Genomic DNA, 25,706 nt, shown 5'->3' on the forward strand with positions numbered 1-25,706 from the left:
GTTATTAGACAGTGCTGTTGCAATAATTGGTTTGCTATTTCATTTACCCAAAACAAACGATTTGCTGAAAATCAAGCAATCAGAAAGACACAAATTTTACAACTGAAACCAGCCGTTGAAATACCAGTCATATTTCTATTTGTAGCTATATTAAATTTTAAAACATTGTGAGGATGTTAGAAAAGTCAACTATTTTTTAATCATAATACATTGAGAAAAAATTCGAAAAAGGAAGTCATAATGTATCACTTCTATTCTCTCAGTTCAGTAATCATTGAACTTCATGAGGTTCCTGTTGGCTCATTTCTTCAGCCTGTCAAAGTCCCTCTGAACGGGAACACCCATATGGTGCATCAAACACTCCTCACTGTTTTCTAACATCTGCTAACTTGCTGAGGGTGCATTCTTCCCCATTATCCAGATCATAAACGAAGACGTCAAACAATATGGACCCCTACTATTCACAAGGATTACACAACTATTGCATAGAATCAACACTGCATATATAAATCATCCTGCAAAGAAGAATAACACAATTTCTTTCTCTTTGGTGTACTTCTCAGTGTCATACTCTAGGGCACAAAAAAAGACTGTAGAACACTGACCCTCTAGAAAATACATCATCATTTGTGTTCACCTGAGCTCTGAAACACTAGATCAATATGGTCTCTAGAGACTAGTAGTCCTAAGACTGTGGACTACTTGCAGACTTCTGTTCCCATTAGGGCCAGCACAAAATGGCTAACAAAAAAAACCCCTTCTTAAAATGGTTGTATTTTCAATTTCTGAAATACAGTATTTTTAGGGGCTTTTTTTTGTAAAACTTTCCCCAACCTACTCCATCCAGCATTTTTTACAGATTGATTTTCTAAACATTCTTCAGAACAATTTATTATAACTTGCAGTTGGTTGACTATAATGTTAAAGCTCAATGGAGAGTATTAAAATACTATCCCTCAATTGATAAAAGCACCATCTAAATGGGAAAATGGAAAAAGACAAAGTTCCTACATTGGCTCTGCTCCTGAGTCATATAAAGGTAAAATTCTACTACTAATTTGTAGATAGTCTAAATTCTGAAGCACATTCTGATGAAAGATGAGATTCTTTTCCTTATTGGTTGTATCAGTGAACCATGAAGCTTCTCATATCGGTAAAACACTGGTAACTTCTTTGGCAAGTTTGTTTACCGTAACTCAATTCAACAACTTCTCCCTTTTACAGATACTTTAGCTTCGCAACATCTTTTCTGTAGCTGCCATCTGGCACCCCTTAAGTTCGAGTAAAAAAACAATGTTACCAACCAGTGAAACACCCTGCTGCTCCTAGAGCAAGCAAAGCTAACTGCGCAAGAAGCATACATATATCCCCAAAATGGGATATATGGAATTTATCAGAAAGCAAATCCCTGTTTCAGGATAATTCTACCTCTCATATTTTCCCTAAATAGTTCTCTAGCCATTTCAAATAGATGAAGTCTATTAGCAGAGCCATGCACTATTAAACAATTGTCATTATTCATCTTAGAACAATTTCAGTGTCTGAAATTATTCCCATGCTTGATTCACAATAATTGAAATATTCTGCCATGCAAATGTGTATATTACTAGTTGTAATTTAAATTGTAAAATGTTACCTCATAAAATTTGTGAGCAAGCCTATGAAATATTCCCTGTAGATATAAACTGGCATTATGTACATTGAGCTTGGTAAAGTTATCATTTACAATGTTACAGCTCACTAATGGAAAATTCTAATCTGAACAGATTTGTGGCAGCTCCCTGGGGATCGCGGAGCTATGTCCCTGCAGGCCTCGCAGTAGGCTGCTTGCGGGCGACACCGAGCTTCTCGGGGAAGCGTGGCAAAGAGAGGCACAGGCGCAGGAAAGACGAGATTCCGGCTCTTAAGTGAGGGAGTTTATTGAAGAGGGAGAGGCAGAGAGACGAGGGGAGGAAAGCAGGCTGAAGGCTTCCACGAAAGAGCCTCGAACAAGGCTGTGCAGGGGGTTATAAGGGACACATGAAGGGGAGGAGTTTGGCACGCAGGCCAATAGGATTGCAGGAAAGGAAGACATACAGAACCTTTAACCAATGAAATCAGCTTAGAGGAGGGAGGAACATTAGACCGAACCAATGGGGAACAACTCAACTACCGAACAAAGCCGAACATTCTAGAAGATAACCATATAAGGTAAATGGAGGGAGGAGATGCAGGGAACCAACCAGGCGCTGCTCAGGGGCATATTAACTAACTTTGTCACAGAGGCTCTTGGCAGTAATAAAAACCGTCACCCTAAGTTAAACTGCGTCCAGCTCCCAAGACTCCTCGAGCTCCTCAGTTCCTGGTGGTGTGCCCCGAGCGGATAGCTCAGTGAGAGCGACCGCTACACAGATTGATCATAAACTAGCAATGTAAACCTTATAAAATAGCCTAATTGGATGTAAGAAAATAAGTTTCTGTAAAGGGCTCTTTTGCCCCAAATCTGTTGCTACAATAAGTAAATTGCAAATTTGATTTTGATAACAAACTTGTTTTCTAAATAAGTTCTATAGTTTTCAGTCCAAAGTATCTTATGCCTGATGACTTTCAGGGTAACCAGCAACCTCTAATGTGAACTGCGACAAAAGCTGGTGCCTTGTGTGACATGATAAGTGGTGTTTGACTTGTGAGAGGAGGTGTCCAATTTTGCAAGCTATTGGAAATGAACGGTGAGTTTTTGCTGACAATAAAAAGCAGAATATCTTTACACTTATTGCTAAACTTGATTACAAAACATCCAAATAATATTATGTTTACTTTTAGAAAAAGAACAATCAAATATTTGAAAATGCAACAGCTGTACAAAAAGAGAAAATAATTTCTACAGTCATTGTATCATACTAAAGATAAAAATAAGAGTTAAGCACATTAATTTAAAAAATATTCAAAACCTAATAATGTACTGCTGTGATCAGCTAAGAAAAGTATAGTAACTTCTTAAAAGCATACAGTTAAGACTGCAACTTAGGAGTGTAAGTTATGAATTTTAAGGTGGTACCTGTGTATATTTTTCACAATTACTTTCAATAACTTACAATATTGAATATTGAAGAATATTGAAGTCTCTTACCTTTAAACTTATAGATGTATAAATTTATTGAACTTAAAAGAAACTTGTTAATGTAAGTTCTCTTTTAATCACAATATAAATCAATGTTAACTGAACCAAGAAAATTGTAACTTTTAATAAAATTCATAGAGACAAACTACATTGACATAAATTCTTCATAAATAAACTTGAGCAGGAACAGATGAACCATGCAGTGTTACATATACATCATGTCCTTACAGGACCAAAAGTATGTTTGCATCAAAAGTAGCTGGAAAACAACCCAAATAAATTAAAATGTAAACCCAAAAGATTAGTTATGATTAAGTAATCCTATTTCATTTTCCAGGCCAATTCTACATCAACGACCTCTATCAATCCTTGTAGTATTTACAGAATTTTGTTTAGAAATGAATTTTGTTTGTCTTAACAAAAGATGGATTAATGCTTGTCTATCATGGTTCTGGAATTGAGTACAAAGGCATCGTATCTACTTTCCTAGATAAAAAGAAAATTAGATACAAAGTTCATGAACAGGTCCTGCAGTAAATAATTAGGTCACCACTCACTAAAACATTCAGTTTTCATGAAAACAAAGACAAGAGCTTTCCATACCAAGTCACTAAAAGTTTGCTTCTGACTTTGGCAAATTTTCAACTAGTATATTTTCAAGGCAATACAAAAAAATGCTTCAGATTCATCTAGTACAAAAACAAGTTATGATTTGCAATATTATCCTTAGCTGAAATATTTCAGAATGTGTGTTTGTATTGAGAAGAAAGAGCTATCGAGAAGTTTTCAAATGTGCAGTTACAAAAGAGTTAACTTGTAATGATAAAGCAGTACAGTATGGATCAGCTATGAATGCTGGATATAAGAGTATCAGAAGTTAGGAAAACACAGGATAACATTGCAATGTTAAGAATGCATCAGATTCTAGTAGAATGTGGTCTTGCTGGTCATGGAGAACCAAAGTTAGGAGGAAATAGGAAGGGAAGAGTGGGAAAAGCACAGTTTTTGTGTGGACTTCTTACAACCTTAAAGAATATTTTCCTTTGGCTTTGGATTCTAGAATCAAGTTTATTAGTCTTCTGTTACTTCATGCTCAAGTATTAGCTACATTATCTAATTCAGCAGCACGCAACTGGTATGGCATGGTGCTCCAAAGTGTGTCCTGCAGGTTCTACAGCTACAAGTTTAGCCTTGGGGAAGAGTTTTCATCTGCACATCCATATCAGCTATGTTATTCTATTCACAACATATAGGAAGAGGCATAGCAAACATCAAGTCCTCAAGAGTCTGAAAACACTCTGTTTGATTAGTTATTATTTAAGGTCTGTTACCTTATCCAGCTAGCACAGTGAATGATCATATGGTATTTGTACTTGAATAATTCATCTTGAAATATGTAAATGGAGTGCTATGAAGATTAAATGATGGTAAATTTGGTATTTCTCCAACATCCATCTTTAAAAATAACATTTTAATTTTTTCTCAGAAGAAAAAACCACTTCAGCCTAAATTATCTTCACATTACAAGTCAAAAGGCAGAGGTAAATAGCTTCTCAAAATGCTGATAAACATCTTCCAAAAGACCATAATCACTCCTCAAAAGTAATACCATGTTTAAAAGGTACTACTAATTTCTCCAGATTGATTATTTTAATTATTGAATTTGTACTATTTTATCAATGAAAGTATTAATGGCAGGATTGATTACATTTAAAAGATTTAGTAATGTAGCATCAATAAAAGGAGAAGATTATTTTGCTTAACTGAAATTCTCCTGACTAATTTTCTACTTAATTCCTCATGCTGGCTAAGTAAGGCTTCAGCTTTCTCTTCTCTAGTTAATCAATTTGGGTAAAAAGCTGGCAAATCTATGCCATTGACACAATTAGAAATAAGACATTAATGCTCTTATGTTACATGATTCAATGATTTAACCAGGTTAACTCTTTAAAAAAAAAGTTCAAAGCACTGTTTTATTTCAGTGAAATAAATTACTTAATTATTTGAGGGAATGTACATTCACGGACAAAGTTGGACCCAGTCTCTGTGAAAGATATAAGCACAGTTCTAAAAATACTAAAAATAGAAATCTTCACAGATAAGCAGCTACTATAAGATTAGATAAATTTTTGATCTGGAGATCTGAATTCTGAAGTTTTTCTCCAGTTCCTTCCCATGTATCTTGCCTAGTAACTTCAGAACTTTGTCTAAATAACAGCTCAATAAAATGAGTGAAAACAGCATCAGCATTTGATCCAATAACATCTTCAGGAACAAACTAATACTTGGAATAATTTCATTCAACTTACTGTTATTATATGAGGGATATAGATTATCCTGTGATGACTCTACAAGGTAGACTGTAAGACAGGAGGACAAAATTTGGCATTGCTACCAATCAGTACTGGTCTATGAAGAGCATGGGTAGGTATTTTCACTATGCAATTCTTTACAGAACTGCAGGACATAAAATGGGCAATGAAATTCTAGGACAGCACTTGCTGGAATAATGATTATCCAAATACTGCCTTATGTACAAAGACAGGAAACTATTTTGTAGTAGTTATCTCCATCTCTAGCTATCTTAGTAGTGATTTGAAGCTTTTTCTCAAGGAAAAATGCAGCTTTCATGTTTGAGTACCCTGTTACGGAAAAGTAACTTATTGCAATTATGTTGTAACTCGTTGTTTAATGCTCCATACAAAGCTAAGTGTGGGACAGATAATTCACTGTATTTAATGAATAGCTTCCAAGAGTCATATAGTAGGCTGGAATGGGTCTGTGGAGATTTTTTTCTCCAAACCCCCTGCTCAAATTTGCTCCTCTTAATGCAGCCAAGGATGCTATTAGTCTTCTTTCACTACAAAGGCACATAACTGGATCCTTAAGGTGACCAAAGATGCAAACCCTCTATTCCAAGGGAACTTAGTCACCAAGAACTTCTGAAAACCCTTAAGTATATCAGTTATTTGGATAACTGCATATATATCACACAGGACAAGCTTCATATTGGTAACTGCCAGACATCTTGAAAACAAAAAGGGGGCAGTTTATTTTCCTCCCAACAAGTAAATTTTAAAGTATTTATATGAAATAGGAAACCAAGAGATTTAGTTATTCAACAAACCTTTTCTGTATAAAATGAAGAGCTATTTCCATATAAATTTCAAAATCTATGTTTTATAGCTCTGGAAACGTGAGGAAAGCTGAGAAACTGTCATCTGCAATGTCAGATTGAGTAGTTAATCTCTATTATTACAGTGAGCAATTGAGATGGTTTAAGCCTGGATTGACGGATATGCTCCCTACCCAGTCACTACTATTCCTGTTTTAGATTTTTCCCACTTGCAGCGAAATATCTAACAATTTCCCTTCATTTTTAACAATGATGAACACAATATATGTTTCAGAACATAACAGAAATATATCAAGATATAAAAAAATTCAACCTGAATAATGTGAGTTGGCTAATGTTAGAAATTAATCTGTCCAAAAACAATGCATGAGATAGGAGTTTTTCATCCATGTTATAAAACTTTGAGCCTTTCTAAAATACATAATGAGGTACAATACAGGAATGCTTTGGCTAGATTAAGCACTGAAAAACTGTAACTCACTGTAACAGATCTTCACACAGAAAAATTTCATCTAATTGAACTAACTCTAAGTCTGAATATCTTAACATTCTCACCATTGTATGTAACATGGACACAAATATGGTTGATATTTTAGCTATACAAAATAATTTAATTTATTGTGTAGCAAAATGAAAAAGCATTTCTTACCCATTCATAAGAAACAATCCAACACCCACGAGCAATTCCCAGCATAACATTCAAGGTACGACGAGGACTCCCAACAACCACATGACTTGTTGTTTCACATACATCATTTGAAAACAAAAAATCTCCAAGTTTATTCACAATCTGAATTACTGTATTTTGCTTCCTAAAAAGAAGAAAAGGAAAAAAAACCCCACACAATATTGAATGAAGGGAGGCAGAATTATAAAAGCATATACACACAACGCAAATTAACTCAAATTCACCTAATTTCTTTCCCCACTAATCATTTTTATCCTTTTCGCTCTGTCTCTACCGACTTGCTAGCCTTAAATTCATTAGCCTCTCCACAGAGTCCAAACAGACCCTTTTCCATTATCACACAATCACATCTACTTGCACATCAAAGCCCTTCTGCCCCCCACATCTATCTTGTCTGTTTAAATAAAAGCTTTTGAGTGCAGAATTATCTATTATGTTGTTTCTGTACAATGCCCAATACAACAGAGCCTAATTCTTGGTTTCTTCTGTAGTACTATATAAAAAAATTACCAAGAAATGTAAACATTTAGACACAGCACACATAACAGTTTTTCATTAGAAAGCACCAGATTTTCAGCATCCGAATAAAATGCTGTGACTAAATTTAGAGAGAAGTACTAAAGTTCTATCTGGTTTGCTACCTCCATATCCATGCCAACTTTTCAATTAAAAATTCACTTATCCTTAAATACAATTATAATGAAATGTACAAAATTAAACTGAAATTCCAAAATGGCCATCTATAACTGGAATTCTAATTTGAGCTCTCTACATAGCTACGCAGGAGCACATAAATATGTAATTATGAAAACAAGATCTTGCTATCACTAGAGAAAAGCTGTTGCATGAAAACAATTTACTGTTCTTGTTAATAATAATTTTTACAATTATAAATGATCATTAAAGATCTGTAAATGAAAGCCAAATTCTGGTGTCCTCTACTTCCCACACTGACTTGGAAATGTCCATGCAATGCAAGATAAAGCAGTTAAGCACAACCATGACCACAGCCCCACCTATCCCAGTGGAGATTCTTTCAGGCAAAACATGTAAGTTCATCAGAGACACAATGCAAGCACACTCAGAGCATCTCCAGAAGCCTCTGGGGTTGCTCCTTTTCTCACTACATTTAACTCCACAGAAAGGAAGTCTGTTAAAACTCCCAAAATATCCCAACTAAAACAAACACTACTTGGAAGAATCCCAACAAAACTGCAAAAAAATCCTTCACAGAGATTGGAGCGACCTATTTTTTCAAGAAGTTTAAAACAAAAAAATGAATAGTGAAAATAGTGTAGCAAACTAATCTCCCAATTAAGTCTAAAGGTGATATTGTATGTTGAGATACTTAAAAATATCAAATGACTAATTCTTTCTCTGGTATGAATTCTGGCCTTGACTATATAGCTTTGATTGTTAGTAGAATTACTTAGTATTCCCTTTTAATTGTGTAAGCACTAATTTGCCATAGCCAACAAGTGAATGTTTTTGCCACATTGCAGCCCATGGGGGCTAGCCCTGCCCAGACTGAATGCTCCATGTTCTCCCTGAACTTTTCTTAGTTCTTCCTGTGTCTACACAAAATTCCTTACAATGAGAAGAAAAATTTCTGTCGTACAACTCTTGAATTGAAGACGTCTTACAAAGTGCAGAGAAAACTCACCAGTCTATACTTGACACAGCTGCAAAAACTGATGGATGAAAATTTATAGCAAAATTTCACTGACTTTTTAATTTAGAAAAATAGGTAACTGGTGGCTGCTAATCAGTGAACAGCATTTAATATACTCTCAAAACCTAATGCCATGAAACTATTGAACTCATGCATCTTAAAACATAAATTCTAATGAACCACTTCTGAAGCTGTAGTTACTGGGTACTAGAATTGGCTTTTGACCACTGGGTTGTGTTTTGGAGGACTTTTTTCTGTTCCTCAGCTCTTTCAGAAGCAGTCTCTTTCCCTTCACCCATTTACAAGTTGATGAATGCCTACAACTGTAGTCAGCCAAAAGCGCAGTCTTGATGAAAAGGTTTTGAAGAAAAGCAATTGTTCTCCCCAGATAATTTATTTAATGAAATAGCAATTGGGTAGTGGGAAAAGTCAACATATAACAACATAAAAGAAATAGTATATTAATGACCTCTTAAAAAAAAAATTCCCCAGCTAAGCCAGGATTTGTTCTCCTCTTTGAGGCAGACCATAGCCTCCATTTCCCCCTAGTATCAGCACTGTAGTGATGATCTTTACCTCCTCCACAGTGATCCTGCATTGCATGACTTGCAAAGTTAATTTTATAGTCCTGGTGTTGCTAGCATCCAGTCACATTAAATTAAAGAAAAGTATTAATTCCATTTTATGTTTCTGACATATATAAGTACACTTGTTAATAGCTATTGACAATGTTTTACAAAAAACTTCTGAAAGGATAGCCACTAAGTACTGTTTCTGAGTATCTGTATCTATGAAACTGTCAACATTTAGTTACATCAAACCTGAAACAGATTTGTGGGTAGTATAAATATCTTGACTTTTGAAAAAGAATTCAAATACTGTAAGCAAGTGTAGTATAAAATATGGAACCATGTTTTTGTTGGATGTTCTTTACGCTGTAAGACTTTTAAGAGAATGATAAGAGCATGCCAGAAAATTATTAACTCTCCCCCGAAATATGCAGTGGCAGCTGCTTCTAATGTTTTGAAACTAAGTTGCTAAAAAGCCCCAAACTGATATTTATTCTGCAACTATTTGTATGAAATAAAACATTTTAAACGGATGTTTCAGATTTTGACTTTTCAAATAGAAATAATTCAAATGTATGGCAAAAAGGCTAAATATTGGGCTGAACCTTTTACTACATACAATTATTTACATTTCCTTCAGAAAAATTCAAAACTTGCTTAAGATTTCAGTTCTATTGCTCTGAAGTGCCGTTGAACTCACCTATGGAACTACTTCAGTCAGCACCACAGCAACAAAGACATACATATACAGTGCAAATAACAATGACATATACAAGTTTTTAGCTAGAATACAGAATGAAATAAAGTGCAAAGCCTGAAGATAAATTTCATTTCCTACAGGCATAAAAAAGTTATCAACATAAAAATTTAAATCGTGAGCTGAATAAAGAGTCGAAATGGTTAATACTTACTCAGAAGACATACTGGTCATAACTAGTGTTCTTGTTGGCTAGAGATGTGAAAGAAACAAGAAAACATCAAAAATCTGAAAATAAACTCTTTGAAAAAACCCTTAAATTAGAAAATGTTGTATTAATATGTGCAAACTACTTCATAATTATAGCATCACCTGTGGAAGAGTCTGTACTAATTAACACATACACTAGAAATACTAAACTTTGAGGACATGGAAGGAAGGAAAACCCTTCAATAATGTTTTATGTCAAAGTATCCGATATAGCAGAAGACAGGAATGTAAGTTTTTATTAATAAAAACAAAAAGCTAAGGATTTGCAGCCTGAGATGGCACAGAAATAAGGACAGTATTTGGCTACTGGTTTTCCTTTTCATCAGATGGAAAGGAAAAGGCAACTTACCTACTACAACGAAAACCTGTAATTTAAAATTCCAGTTTCTTCCAAAAGAAAGGCAGAAACCGGCTGGGATGCTTCAGCAACAAGAGTTATTGTATTTATTGTAAAATATAATTTTAATAATTTTGGTTTTATTTTGAGAGTGTATCTTGTTCTTCTTTTTTTTCTGGCGCAACTTCAGTATTTTATGTCAAGGTTAAGTAAACATGCTTTCACTCTTCAATATATTTTAGTGAATAAAAGTTGTCCAAGTAATAACACACACAGTATATTCAAGGAGTAGAGCACTCCTCAAACCTACAATTCTGCGACACCTTTAAAAGCACTCTTCCCTTCTCCTGCAATACCCCTCATAGCTTATGTGCGAAGCAGAAATGTTTGCCCCATGCAGACTTTAAATAAGCTTGGGAAGACTTAGCATTACAGAGGTCAGAAGAGGAGGAAGTTCATCACCAATGAGCATGAAAGCCTCCAGTATGCACAAAGGCAGGACAGAACATGAATTTTCGCAGTATCAGAGAAATGCGTAACTACACAGAATATGGTAATAAAAAAGCATATGTAAGAAGAGGTTCTGAACATCTTAGCTAAGAGTTACTTGTAGCTACATAAATATGCACAAATATATATACACAAATATTTTAATTTTGTAGAAAAAAGAAGACTGACTGAATTTTATACAATGTTTTCAAAAAAGTCCTCCTAATTTTCAAAATCACTGTATGAATTTAAATTATTTCTCCAGATAGCTGCTGCTCCATATGAAATATTAATTCCCATTTCTGACCCCCCAACATATTACCACAACCACAAGTGGTAAGCTCCCAAAGTCTCTGCTAAAATTCAGTTTCCTTTGAGTAATGTACTGAGCTGAGACCACAAAAATATAATGAATTGGGAACACAGGCAAAAAAAAAGATTTCAGGGCAGCTCATTTTACCTAGTAATGAATGGAGGAACAGAAGAGAGAACTCTGATGCAATTCCATCTGACCTTGTATCAGTACAGAACTGTTAGCTATTGAGCAACCAAGTAATCTGTCACATTTAAGAATGGAGTTGGAATTACCTGTGTGAACTATTAGACTAACAGAATGTAGACTAATAATGCGCACCATGACTGTGCACCATATGAATGCTCTTTGCATAAATAGAACACAATTTAGACACCATTTACAAGGTAGGTATTGAAGATACCTAAAAAAGTAGTAGTCAACATACACATGGTAATTTCAACATACACACGGTAATTTCATTCTGTGGTTTGTAAGTTTAAAAACCACAAAATCCAGATACTCTCTAAGTCTTCAAAAGAAACATAATGCAACATATTCAATATTTTTAAAAATTTATGATAAAAATGCACTCAGACCATACTATGTAAGTTCTACAATACTTCATATTGAAAATGTATACAATGTGAAAATATAAACCAAATCAATAATAAAATGGAATAAAACTTCAAAAGAAAAAAGGACCAAACTTTTGCATTGAAATATTTGAAAGAAATTCTATGCAGTATTTTTGAAAATATAAGTTTCTGAAGTCTAACTTGTTGCCAGCAATACTTACTGATCATGTCTTACTCTACTTCTCGCCTGACAGTTGAAAAGAAGATAATATGCACTTATCTTGATAAAATTTTGTTCTATTCTTAGCCAAAAGAATTTCTACTGCATTATTTCTAATTCCAAACAAGCAGTCACATTTAAGTGCTCTTGGAAGTTCCAACTCAATTCTACATTGGAGTTTTACATGCATAGATTTTGTGCAAAAATGACAATGCAACAATATATATCAAATATATGTGTCATCACATGAGTATATTAAGTTACATAAACTCAAAATTTGAGAATAAATACTCAAAAATCCATCTAGTAACATATTGAGTGAGTGTTCTTGTGGCAAAAGGACTGCACATTATTGCACAGCTTAGGTCAGATGACTAAAATCAGACATGGGGACACATTATACAATTGTGAGTATATGCCTCATACTGTCTTACATATTGTTAGATCTGCATAAACTCATGAGCATTAAAGGATTCTGGAATGCAACAGCCTGGGAAGGTAAAAAATCAAGGCTTAAAAGCAAGGTTTTGCTTTTCTCTGTCCAGTCTTTCTGGGTGGAAATCTTATCTACATTGAATGCATATGTTTCAGCACGGTCATGGCATTCTCATTTGGCACCTGAACCCAAGCCTCATTGCCATCACAATCAAACTCCTTGTCTAAAAGTCTGGAGTTAAATCCACACAAAGGAATTGCATTAGGTTCTTAAGGGTCTTTGTACAGTACTAGCTCTAAAGCTAGATCCTGATGCATCAATTTAGAATGGGCAGAAAAATATCCTTCCTCGCAATTTTTTAGAAATGTTTTGAAATTGTACTAATCATACAGCTATTTTTGCCAAACTTGGGTTAACAAGAAGCAATACCATAAACCAAGGCCACAGCAGCTTGAGCTGTGTGCAGCTGCTTATTCAGCTTCAGAACAGAAATGCTTGTTAACAGTTTTATACCTTGTCTATAGGTAAGTATAAATACTGGATCTACACAAATCAGGAAATCTACAGCCTGTCCTGACCTTACCCTGCAAAGGTCCGCTTTTGAACTGTAGCTTTTATGTTACAACACATCGTGTACAAGATGGTACAGTGAGTATTCTGAACAAATGTCTTGTCAGTGGAATTAGAAGTGATTCTATGGCTCAAGAATGCAGAAGGGCGCACACAAAATGTGGAAATTGGAAATAAATTTAATTTCTTCCAAGCTATTATTTCATTTGCATTCAGAACCGCATATTTTTGCAAGCTAAAGGTCATTTGCTAAGCAGACAATGTTTTGTTTTATTGCTTCAATTAGACAAGCAGTTCTCTTTAATTACAGTTACCAAGTGGAACAGTTAGCCAAACAATGTTCTAATTTTCAGTTCTACATTTTTTTGAGTTAATTGCTTTCTCCCCCACCCCCCGCTATGCAATTTTTCTTCTGTGCTTTTTGTGTCTGTTTTATTTTACATGTTGCTTTCATTAAAAGAAAAAAATTGAGCTAGCATTTACTTTTCTGACCAGCAAAAAGACATCTGGTGAGCATCATTATGAGTTCTAATGCATGTTTGTAGTAGGATTATTATTAATAAAACACTGGAAAAGGTGGTATTAAGTTAACTGGTCCTTTTATTTATCATTAATCTCTGAATCCTGAAGAGCTGTATATCTGTACTCTGAATCAGAATACACACTTCTTTCCGAATTATTTTTGAGGTCTGGAATACAGATTTGTTATAAACGACAGCTTCAGCTTTCCTTTATATATTTCTTAGAAGCACAGTTGCATTAAATATTTCTTTAGTGCCTGCCAACAACAAGATTTTCTAAGTCATCTGAAATATAAAACATTCATTTCAGTAGCTAGAAGGAAACAGTATTTGTAAATTTCCCCAGAACTTAAAAGTGATACTTCCTGTATGTTAACTGACACCACAAAAGAGGTATCCAATTTCAAAATGTGTTCTTTCTCTCTTCTAAATGTGAGCTGGTGTTTCTTGGAGCTGAAGGAGAAGAAGAAGAAGAAAAGTCCTGTTTTGTACAACCTGCTTTTCAAGAAGGTGAACTGAAATTTTGCTTCCTTAAGCATGTCATGAGGCTCTTTTTCAGAAGTGAAGAATGAAAATGAGACCATATAATGTCTTTCCAGACTAGTTCTCAATAATAAAGTGTATTCATGGAAAGAATTAATTTGATACGAATAGGTTCAGATTTGTCACTGGTTAAATTCCAGCCCGTGTATATAGGATCTCATTTTGTCTTTGGGTTAAGAACCCAGGCCTCAAATATTTCTCAAGAAATTATTTCAACCAATAAATAGCACTTTTAAATTGCATATTACTTAGTGCAAGTGCTCCTCTTGTGCCTTAAAGCTGACTGAAGTTCTGAAAGAAGTAAGCCTCAGAGTAGTCTCACACTCAGATATATGCTTTATTGGAGTGAAAAAAGATTTTCAGCTTCAGAACTCAACAAGATACACTATGTGGATTGGCCAATATACAATGATAAAGAACATTTCGAGGGCAGGAAGCGGGCAGGAAAAAACAGCGCATATGTGAGCAAATAAAGTGTAAAGGAGAGCATATTACAATATCTGTTTTGTAATCTTCAAATCCCTTTCTCCTCTAGCTATTATAGTCCATCAGATGGTTCTAAAATTGGTTTAGTACCCTTATACTCAAATTTGATCTTTTCAACCATATTTCAGAAGTAACAATCTTCAGTCTTATTAGTATATGAGCCAAAAGACAGAGCTGTGTGTAGAACAGGAATATTAAAAAAATCAGGTTAATTTCACTCTGCTTGTATCTAAGAAGGTTGTAATGAAGACATAAAACTTTAAGGCTGTTTTGAGAAACAATTTATAAATAGTACTACACTAATTTATTCAAGTAATCGCGGCTCACAGCTGAAAATAATTGGTAATTGCAATGAATGATTACTATTCCTTATTTCTAAAGAGCTATTATTCAAAACTGTAATTTACTTTTTGGTTGGCCTTTCTCTTTTCAGTCCTTTGATACTGACATTTTTCAAGTTTCCTCTGGCTGGAAAAGTCAGTTTCAACTGTAATTGCCTCATCAAATATAGAACCTCTGCTTTGGTCCTAGAAAGATACGAAAAAATGAGCCCATCCTAACTAAATTCAATATTGCCATGTGGAAACTAGGTTATTAGAAGACAGAAAAATTAGATGATATGACAGGTGCTCGGGCATCACTTTTCCTTCACTGCCAAATACAAGAAAATAATGAGAAATCCTGTAACTGAAGACATAGGAACCCCTAAAACTCCGGTTTGCAAGATGAGAGAGATGGAACAGCTTCAGACTTTTCAGACTAGCAGTGCCAGAGTTTATATGTTTTCCACATGCAACCAATCACAGCAAAAAACTACATTTAAGAAAAATTAAAAAAATCCAACCATAGGGATGCAAAACTTTGTAGCAAGGGATAGCTTTCCCAGCATTCTGCAACTTTGAAGGACAGGTTCTACATTTCTACATTTTCATTAATCAATGTCTGTTATCATTAGCAAAACTGGAAAGGAACTTTTCCTATCAGGAAAGCCAAAGACTAAGGGGAGAGGAGATGCTTCTTCCCAATCATTTTACTGCAACAAAAAATCTTCTACATCAATCAGCATGACACTATTATCATAATTTCTACAAGCACAGGCAGAAGTGATCCTCATTTCCATGGGAAGCCCAAGCCTTTCCAACATGTACAATATAGGGATTGACTTCCTGGTCAGCATAACTCAGGAAAAGCAGCAGTCCAGTTTTCAACTGTATTTTGCTAGCAAAGTTTCCTGTCTATATCTTATTATGTGAAACCTGAGGAAATCACAGAACCATAGAGTATCCTCAATTGGAAGGCACCCACAAGGATCATTGAAGTCCACCTCCTGGCCCTGCAGAATCACACCATGTGCCTGAGTATGTTGTTCAAACATTTCTCAGACTCTGTCAGTCTTGGTGCTGTGACCACTTCCCTGGGGAGCCTGTTCTGGTGCCCAACCACCCTCTGGGTGAAGAACCTTTTCCTAGTATCAGAAAAAACAGGATTACCAGTGTGACAGAAGTGAACTTCAAGAAGTGGAATGCTAAGGAGGAGAAAGCTACTTTTAGTTTAGATTCTAACACAAGATGAAAGCTCAGGTGAAGGAAGAGTACTTGTTCAACCCCAAAATGTCACAAGATATGAAAAAGAGGAACCAGGGCTATCATGGGGGAACACTATGCTACAGAGAATACTTGTATAGGCAAGCAGAAACACTTTAAAGACAACACTAAGGCACAAATTAATTCTGTCACAAGCACCAAATAATGCCCAATGTATACTCACCTTCCTAAATGATCAGTGAGAAAGTCATGCACAGTTAATTTTTTTCCCGCTGAAATTTTAGGCAACATGAACTTCTCTCCCCTAGCCCCAGCCTAGTTTGTACCCTTCTATCAATAATTCCAACAAAAAATTAAGTACGATATATAATGAATCTGTTTCATCTGTCAAACAAGAAATTGTTTATGTGTTCATAATGATCCAATGAAGTGAAAAATGCTTTCAGACAGCTGGCTTATGACAATTAAAAGCACTTTATAAAGCTTCAGGTGAGTTACCCTATGGCCTTACTGTAAGAGAAAAAAAAAAGAAGCCACAAGCGTAGCAGGCAAGAGTAGTGTAGCTTCAGGAAAATTAGTTGTTTGATATCTAAGACCTCATCAGCCATACATTCAATTTTTGGTCATGATGGTTGCCACCCACCATGGAAGGTTCATTAGAAACCAATGTTTGCCTCAGGTACTTCACTGGAGACATCAGTGGCTAATTAACTCTGCTCACAATGGGTCATTGGGCGGAAGAACTGAGGCACAGAGACACATTTCCATTGTGCAGGCTGTATGTATGGAACTATTTTAAGAGGGAAAGAACCATTTGGCATCACCCCAACTATTATATGGTGGGTTTGCACAATTATTAACAGTGTGAGGTTAATTTGGATAGTTGAGGTCTTCTGGAGATTGCCAACTATGCAACCATGAGTGGAATTTGAGGTGAAGATAATCCTGAACATGTTTGCAGCCCAGAAGACGCAAGCCAGGATTTATGTTAATTTTGGGTTAAGATACAAGATTGTAAAGTTCAGTAAATACTTTGCTGACAAGATTGTACCCACTTGTTGATGATAATAATAATCTGACTTAAAGCTTTACAATGACGTGACTTAAAGCTTTACAGCCCTCTAGACCATATGGTAAACAACTGAACAATATTGACTTCACGCTTTAAAGTGCGACAGCAATATTAGGAAGGATAGAAGAATAAATTTTTAAAAACCCACCCAATTTTTTTTAGGATCTTGAAGGATTATGAATTAATCCCACTTGAAGACAAATCTTTGAAAAACAAAAGATTTTTCTAGTGCCTATGTAATGTGTTGCAAGATTTTTTCCTGTTTGACTGATTGCAAATTTATATTTCTGTTCCACAGATTTGTTTGTAAGCTCATAATTCAATTCTACAAAGATCACACCAATAATCTACCAAACATTTAATTTCAGTGTAGAAAAGCATGGTGATATTTGTCAAATTATAAAAAAAAAAACCTTAATGAAGACACATCAAATGCTGATGAAATGGAGTTTAGGAAGTCTTTTGTTCAGATTGATTTTCAACAATTTTCAAGAGCTGCAAGACTATAATTTAGAAAGCAGGCCCATAAACAAAAGGATTTCCAGCCTACAGAGTCATGCCAGATACCAGCAGGTTTATGTAGGGTGTTCATTTTTCCAAGAGCTAAATTAAAAAAAGAAAAAAAAAGAGATTCTAAGCAGCAGTAGCTTTACCTCCTGATAGTTTCTGATCTCAAGAGGGAAAACAATTTCAGTTTTACAGTTACTCTCTGCCAAACCAGCTGCAGTCCAGTGGATTTTTTGGGTTTTTTGGCATGATGGTTATGAACACAGCGCACCTCAAAACTGGAAAAGAACAGCATACGTACGTATCTTCAACAAGGAGGTATGCTTCCCACATGGACTCTATGATCTGACTTGCACAATGTTTAAGTACTCTTCACCCCTCATACTCTGAGCCAGAAAAAGCTGCATTTGCTTCTTGCACCTTCCTTCCACCATTAAATACAAGAATGCCATTGACTTTTATTTAAAAGGATGGAGATGACATAGATGTACTTCAAATAACTTGAGATTGAGGATGTTATTCTTGGTGCTTATCCTTATCTACCATTCACCATGGATAGATCTTAAGCAATTTCCTACTTGCCTAAAAGTAGTAATAAAAAACATGCTCTGACTTTATGTAAAGCCTCATAAATAGTCTCTTAATCAAAAGTCACAAAATACCAATCTTCTGGGGGAAAAAAGAAATAGTGAATTGGGCTTTTTTTTCCTTAATTCTATGAAGACAAAAAAAAATCAAAACTCTTCTTTTACTTCAGTCTCTATGTTTTCTTTTAGAAGATGGTTCTAAAAAATAACCAATGTGTGAATTTGTTGAGTGAACAGAAATTTCGTGACAATTTTATATAAAAACATGGGCAAATTTGATTCCTGGATCGTTACTATCTTGCCTGCTAAGATGACAAGCTACAGTCAACCACGTCCTGTTTCACTGTCACAGCACATTTCCAGTGTTCCAAACAGCAACACATACAAGAGTGTGAACACCAGCTGCAAGTGTCCCTGGAACAACAGGAAACAGCTTGAGCTGAGAGGAGCTTGTGCCTTTTGCCATAGAAAGGTAGGGATTTTAAAAGACTTTTTTAAAATTAAGAAATAGACCACAGCATTTCAGTAGGTAGTCCTGAACAGCTGATATGAAACCTCCTATAAAGATAATGATTTCTAGGGACCCAAGGTCATGAATCAGCCCACTAGATTCATCTACAGGAGATAATCCTGTCAGGAATGGTAGCATCCCTAAGGGGTGATAACAAAGCTGTTGACATTAGGCTATGGCCTAAAGCATGCACTGTAAGGTACAGCAGCAGTTGCCAAAAGTATGGCTTCTGTCCTGGAAGCCCTGAACTTGATGTGGGAGAAGTGTGGGGGACAAATTCACTAGCTGGATAAAGTCCAGAACCAGAACTGCCTCGCAAAGGTTGAGTGAAAACAGTCATGGGATTAATCATACAGAAGTATTTTTAAAACTGTCTCAAACCACGGGATTCATAGGCATCCTTCACAGTGCTATCCTCTAACCACCCCCATTACTTGAAGCATTTTCCCCAGACCAAAAAGGTAGGTAGTTCCAGTTTCTTCATTGTTAACTGTAAATGAACTTGCATGCTTTCACCTTGTCTAATTCACTGTCCTATTCATTTGTGTTTCAAAGTCAGTAACATTTCAAGTATATTTAAAATATGTACCTATTCAAAGCAGCTACAAGTCAAATCTGGAAGGAAAACATAAAACGATGTTGTCCCCTAAACCAACACAATCTGTTTAAGACAAGCCTATGAATGCACATATAAAATATAGCCATAAAGTTACTTTCCTGAATGTCTTGCAAGATGCTTCATGTTTTATAGTTACAGATTTCCAGGATATTAAAATTTGTTTTGCCATGAATCAAGTGATTTTAAAAAGGATTGTGATAACAGGATCTAACAATGGCCTGCTTCACACTATTTGTTCCACAGCATGAGCTTGGATTGCTTGTATAAATCTTCTCTCAAAAAATCTCTTAAATTCAATGTTGATAAATGCACCTTCACCCAAATCCAAGAGCTACAGAAATACAAGCCAAGATGAATCTGTTTAAAAACAAAACTGAAGGAATTTCAGTTAAGTCCATACTGTCTTCTTTGTGAAAATATCTTTTTAATTATCCCTCATGATGCTTAACTGTTTTTTTCACATGGTTAAAGAGTTTCTTCTTTTCACTTAAACAAACCCTTAAAATATGGTTTTCTAAACTTTAAATTTTATTCCAATTGCATTTCTAGTGATGTGAGTCTCTTAGATGCTTTAAAAGACATCCCATTGCCCTTCCCAGCCCTCTAAAATCATAAAACAGATTTTTATTTGGATAAAAATGGCAGTTAGCTGGTTAATAAGGATAAGTCTCTGATTTTTTTTAAGTACAAAGTATTTACATTTGTGACATGCAACAGGCACTGTGATAAATGTAAACTTTTTGTGACAATAAGCAATAAAATCAGATCTCAACCTCATACCAACAGTTCACCACTACTGCAAATAACTTGTTTGAATACATTTTTGGCTTTAAGATTAATTTTAGTTATTTCACTTTGTCCTCCCTACGCAAAGCAACAAAGAACTATGTATCCAATTTCATGGAATAATTGAAAAACACATCACAATGCATAAAGGGTTTATTTTATCCCTGCAATCCAGTATCATCAACTTTGATTTCTAGACCAGGGAAGCCACCTGCTGACATTCACAAGAATTAATCAACAGTGTTTATTCTTACCAGCTCTGTCTCAAAACCAAGAGTCAATTTTATAGATTTGTCTGTATGCGCTGCCTTTGAACACACCAAAAGTCCTGGGTTTGGGGTGCTGGTGTTGTTTCAAATCCAAAAATCTTTTTCCTGAAGCCATTAAATGTTCCTGAAAATCTTACTTATCTTCCCCCAACATGCCTGCAACTGCCATTATAAACTGTTCTTTTGTTTTTTGACAGTACATTTTTACATATATTTGATTAGACATCTTCCACGTTAGTACAATAAGCACACTTATATAAAGAGTGTAGATAAAGAAATTACAAGTACTTTAATCTAAAATTGTGATATACAAGTATCTGAACAAAGTAATTCTTGGTTTTGACTTCAGCTAAAACAAAATATAAGAAACTCAACCTGCATGAGGTTTTGAAGACAACAAAAGCATAACACAATAGCACAGCAGAAAAATACAGAAATCAACCTAGGGCTTGATTTCTATTAAAGAAACTACAAATGAAAAATTGAAAGAACCACAGAAGCAAATCATGTTAACACTTACACCTAGTTATATTTCCTAAAGATATTTTTCAATGGCTTCTTTAGTATTTGCCACCCACCACATAGTGAACTCCAAAGGTCTACTGACACACATTCACTATGTAGTTGTAAATAAAGTTTCAGTTTAGATATTATCTGGGAATCACGTTCAGCAAGCATCTAAAATATTTTTAAGTAGGCATTAGATTTCTAACCCTTTTTCTACAAAAAATGCTGCAATTTAAATAGCTGTCTCTTATTTTGGGAAGCAAAGTCATGAATTTAACAGATCACACAACAGATTCCCAGCAATATGGTCTGTCTGAAGAGTCACATAGTCACATTTGCGGAAATGTTTGTACATGAAAATATTTAGGAAATACCATTTCTTTTGCAGTTTTATTTTTAGCATAAAATTTCTTTTAAGATTTAAATAAACATTAGGAAATTCTTCATAACACTACAATTCAACAAACTAATATTTTAAAAAATATTTGCGCCGTTTCTCTCCCACTGTTTTCTTTAGGCAAACTAACACTTTCTAGCTTAACTTTTACATCACCAAAAGTTAGCAAAATGTTGCAATGTTTAAGCAGTAGCCACTGGAAAAAAGTATTAAATAAAAATAGTGTATAATGTTTGGTTGTTTTTATAAAGCTTCAAGAACATTTTTGTTTGGTACTAGAGAGGTTTTGCAACATAATTATTTACAAAAATTCACACAGTCTGATTTTGTTCAAAACAATATTCTCTTAAAATTTAAACTTTTCAGTGCAACAGTCTGGTTGCCAGACAGAGCACCTGGTTAATCACATAGCACCTTTTTGTGAAGTTTTTTTTTTTACTTTTCAATCAAACCCCTGTCTTTCCCCAAAACTGTCTCTATGTGAATCTGCATAGTCAAGCTGACAATGAAAACCTTTAAAATTAGTTTTAAAAAGCATTTATGACATGAATGAAACTATATACTGCTATTTTATTGATATTTGAGTGAAATTGTATTATCACCAAGATGAAATGGATGGATAAAAGAAGCCATCTCAAAACACTGAATAGGAATTTTCTCCAGTGCCTACTCAGCTTGCTACTGTTAAACACCTCACAGAGCATGCTTTGCAAGCAAGCACCACGTAGAACCATTTAAAGATACCTCTAACTGCAAGGCCAGATCTGAAAAAGAGGAACTATAAAAAAGAACTTTATATTGTTTTTTGGGTTTTTTTCAGTATTTAATTGTTATGTTTGGATCTTAAGAGAAATGAGTCAAAGCTAGAACTGATGTATAATGCTCTTGTTGTGTAATTTCACTGGAGAAGGAATCTGTACCAACAAGCCTGACAAATCTCCAAGCACACTTTCTACAAATAACCTTAGAAAGAGCCATTGAGTGTGGTTTGTGGATTTACAAATAGCAGCTTTAGTCAGATTTCTATGCTAGGAAATGAAATTATTCTGGAGAGACACTTTAGCCTAAAGAGTACACTTTAGAATCTTAAATGCTTCTACAGGACATGGATCTAGAGTGAAGTGATTTACATTCTACATTCTAGTTATTAATTTTACAAATAATATATTTGGGAAAATAAAGGGAATAAATACTTAAGAAAAGTAACAAGTAGTAAGATGCAGACAAGTAAAATAATTTTAACTCAGAGTTTACTGGTACATTGAGATTAATATCCATTCTTCAGGATGTTTAAAAGGTTGAACAACTTAGTAATTGAACCTGTACAAAATTTTTATATAAAGAAGTATCAAAATCTGTGATCAGTCTCTTTGAAACTCCACCAATATCTACCAATGAAACACCTTATTTCATATAGTTAACTATAGTAGACATCCTTTAGTGCTTTAGAACTTTCCATTCTCAAAAGAACTCAGCACTCATTTCAATTATGACTTGCTACTTACTGCTTTAAATTACTAATATTTATTTTCCTGATAAGTTTAATATTTATTTTAAAGACCTTTACAAAGGAAGAACACTTAAAAAAAGATTCAACACTGACTTAATCCTCTCTCCCTTTTTCACAGCCAAACTGAGCTCCAAAACTAAATTAAGAAATTTAATTTTACCAGAACCTAAAAGAGAATCTTGCATAAATCTTTATTCTGCAGAAACATTCACTGGTGATGATTCACTACAAAACAAATAAAAAAACCTGCCACATTTAGTAACTCCTCCAAAAGGGACAAGCAACTTTTCAGGTAACTTAAGTGGCTTTTCAGCTTTTTTCAGTTTGAGCTGGCTTACCAACCTCCTCTACAATGTCAGCTTGGCATGGACTCTGCCACCACGAATTACCTGAAAGCTGAGTTTTATGCTTATATACCAAGACCATTACTATAATATTTCAAGAAAAGTGCAATTCAGAAAAGTTTGAAAATTGATACTGCAATAAAAATTCCTTTATTCTTTGTACATACAAAGGCACCCAGTGATCCCCCACTAAAAGGAAAGAGCTTAACAGAGCAAATGTCCAATTAAACTGACCTTTTGGAGTCTTCTAGCTTTTCTGAAGCCCCCGGTGTGCTTATTCTTTTGTTCGTTAAAAACTTCACAAGAGCCACCAGCAACATGACACCCTGAAACTTCATTTTCATCACCTAGAAACCAAATTTAGAAACTTAAAATGAAAAATGCAATCTTATGAAATGGAACTGCCACCTATTATTTTATCATAGCACAGTGCTATGTACACTTAAGATACTTCTTAATAATTTGTACCAGTGATTTTTTCACTGTATTTCAGTTAGGGAAAAGGAATGACACTCAAGATCTGACTTCATCATTTAGTATCTGTTCTTGCAAATAAACCAGTTGTAAAACTCACAACTTCCTGTATTTTGAAAACCATATATTAACTACAAGTAGAGAATCTGCTAGATTGCTTTCTATTCATTACAAAATGTGCAATTTCTCTGCATAGAGATATTTGAGTATGAGCATCAGTGGCTAGTTTCTCCTTCCTATTGAAACATCAATGCTTTTGGTACACTTTGTTTATATAAAATGACCTGAAGATCTGAAACTTGTTTTCAAACACTTTGCAAGCAAACCTAGCAAGATGATTCTGCACACATACAGTCTCAATAAGTTCAAATAATATCAGACATATTATTTATGAAAAGGCACCATCCACAAAAATGCACTCTGTCAAAACGCAGTATTTTTCATTATGTATTTTATGAATTAACACATATTTAATTCTTCAACACTGTCAGGATGACTTTTATAAGAACTAAATAATAAACTTCTGAATCATTTGAGAAATTAGCTTGCCTGCCTAAGATGAAAAATTTTGATCATCTTATAAACGATTAAGCTTTAATTACTCAAAATTTAAGGAGAGAATTTTTCCCAAATGTCATTTAATAAAGTCTACTTTAGAGCATTTGTTAATTTTTCATTTCAAAGAAATGGATGAGATCAGTTAAAGAAAGTTTAGTTAGTGATTAAAGTGGCCTAAATTTAGCTCCTGCTAACTAAGTTTCTTTGATTACTTTTGGAAAATACTGAAGGTTACTATCCCTATTTAGTATGCATAAATAGCAAAGAATCATTTGTTTTTCCTCTGTCAGCTACTTGAATTCTCAATCCTTGAGGTGACAAAACTACATCAAATTACAATCCATTACTGACTACTCATTTTAAAATTATAATCTCTAAACTAGTCAAAATTTATTGCAGTAATTTTTGTATAATAGATGTAAACTTGGGTTTCAGGTACAATTGTTGATTTAAATTCAATATTTAAGTACATAGTGTCATGTAACAAAGAGATAACTAATAACTATGTTAATTTTATTTGGTATTGCTCTGAGGCCCATCATTATTAATCACTCGGGAATTCTGATGGCAAGCAGAAGAGGAGAAAATATCTTGCCACACAATAAAGAAAAATATTACCACTTTTATGTGAAAACCAGAACTTTTAAAGATGCATTTTGAATCTTAAAAAATATAACAATCACAGGACTTCATAGGATGAAAGGAGATCATGTACTCCTCCCCTGCTTAACTACTTTGAAGTAGTCTGTGTTAATTTCCATGAAGTTATTTCAGTCACTGTAAAAGGAAAATCCATGACTTTTCCCTTCTTTTAATTATCTTTTTTCTGAGGGGTAGCTTGGGTTGTGGTCCGACAATGAAAAATGGTGTAATATTCCTTTTCCTACTTTTGGCCTGAATGCTCATACTCTGCAGCATTTGTCCCACTTGGGCCTAAAGTCTTAAGCTCTGTGTTCTTGGACTTCTTTCCAGTTAGGGTTCACCCCTGTGGGTTCTTCGTATTTACAGGAAAGCAGGAAGAGAGAATAATGTCCCTCATCTCTGACAATCAGCTCAGGGATCTTAGGTACTACATTAATAAGGGCTATTCTTCGATATTCTGTCCCTGTCTATCAGGACTTCTCAATCACTTTACAGCTTTTCCTTCCTATAGGTCTCAAGCTTCACTATTTTGGTTTTTTCTGATTATTTCTTCTTAAAGCAGTTGCTCAGGCACAAATAATGTTTTCATCTTTAGCACCTTTTGATAGAGGACTTTAAAGTTTACAACTTTTTGAAGCAATTGCATCCAGTGTTAGTTATCCCTAAACTAAGTTCAAATATGCAGGTAACTCCTACCACTGTGGTCCATTAGATCCCCTAAATGCTTTCTAAAACACTGCTCAATGACTGGCATCGAATCCAACAACTGAGCCCT

At 34.6% G+C, this 25,706-nt stretch overlaps 1 protein-coding gene across 3 annotated transcripts in view; it reads right to left on the minus strand.

Moving 5' to 3' along the window:
• MCPH1 (microcephalin 1) overlaps positions 1-25,706 on the minus strand; it is a 126,292-nt gene that overhangs the window by 83,569 nt on the left and 17,017 nt on the right. For all 3 annotated transcript variants that reach the window (XM_085056683.1, XM_085056682.1, XM_085056684.1), the window contains 3 exons: positions 23,492-23,604; positions 10,077-10,114; positions 6,886-7,048 (listed from right to left, as the gene is read on the minus strand). In XM_085056683.1, coding sequence (XP_084912809.1) covers positions 6,886-7,048; positions 10,077-10,114; positions 23,492-23,604 — 314 coding nt within the window. The remainder of the gene's footprint in view (positions 1-6,885; positions 7,049-10,076; positions 10,115-23,491; positions 23,605-25,706) is intronic.

Source organism: Lichenostomus cassidix, chromosome 3 (assembly GCF_008360975.1).
Source record: "Lichenostomus cassidix isolate B80296 chromosome 3, HeHo_3.0, whole genome shotgun sequence".
Classification (NCBI taxonomy): Eukaryota; Metazoa; Chordata; class Aves; order Passeriformes; family Meliphagidae; genus Lichenostomus; species Lichenostomus cassidix.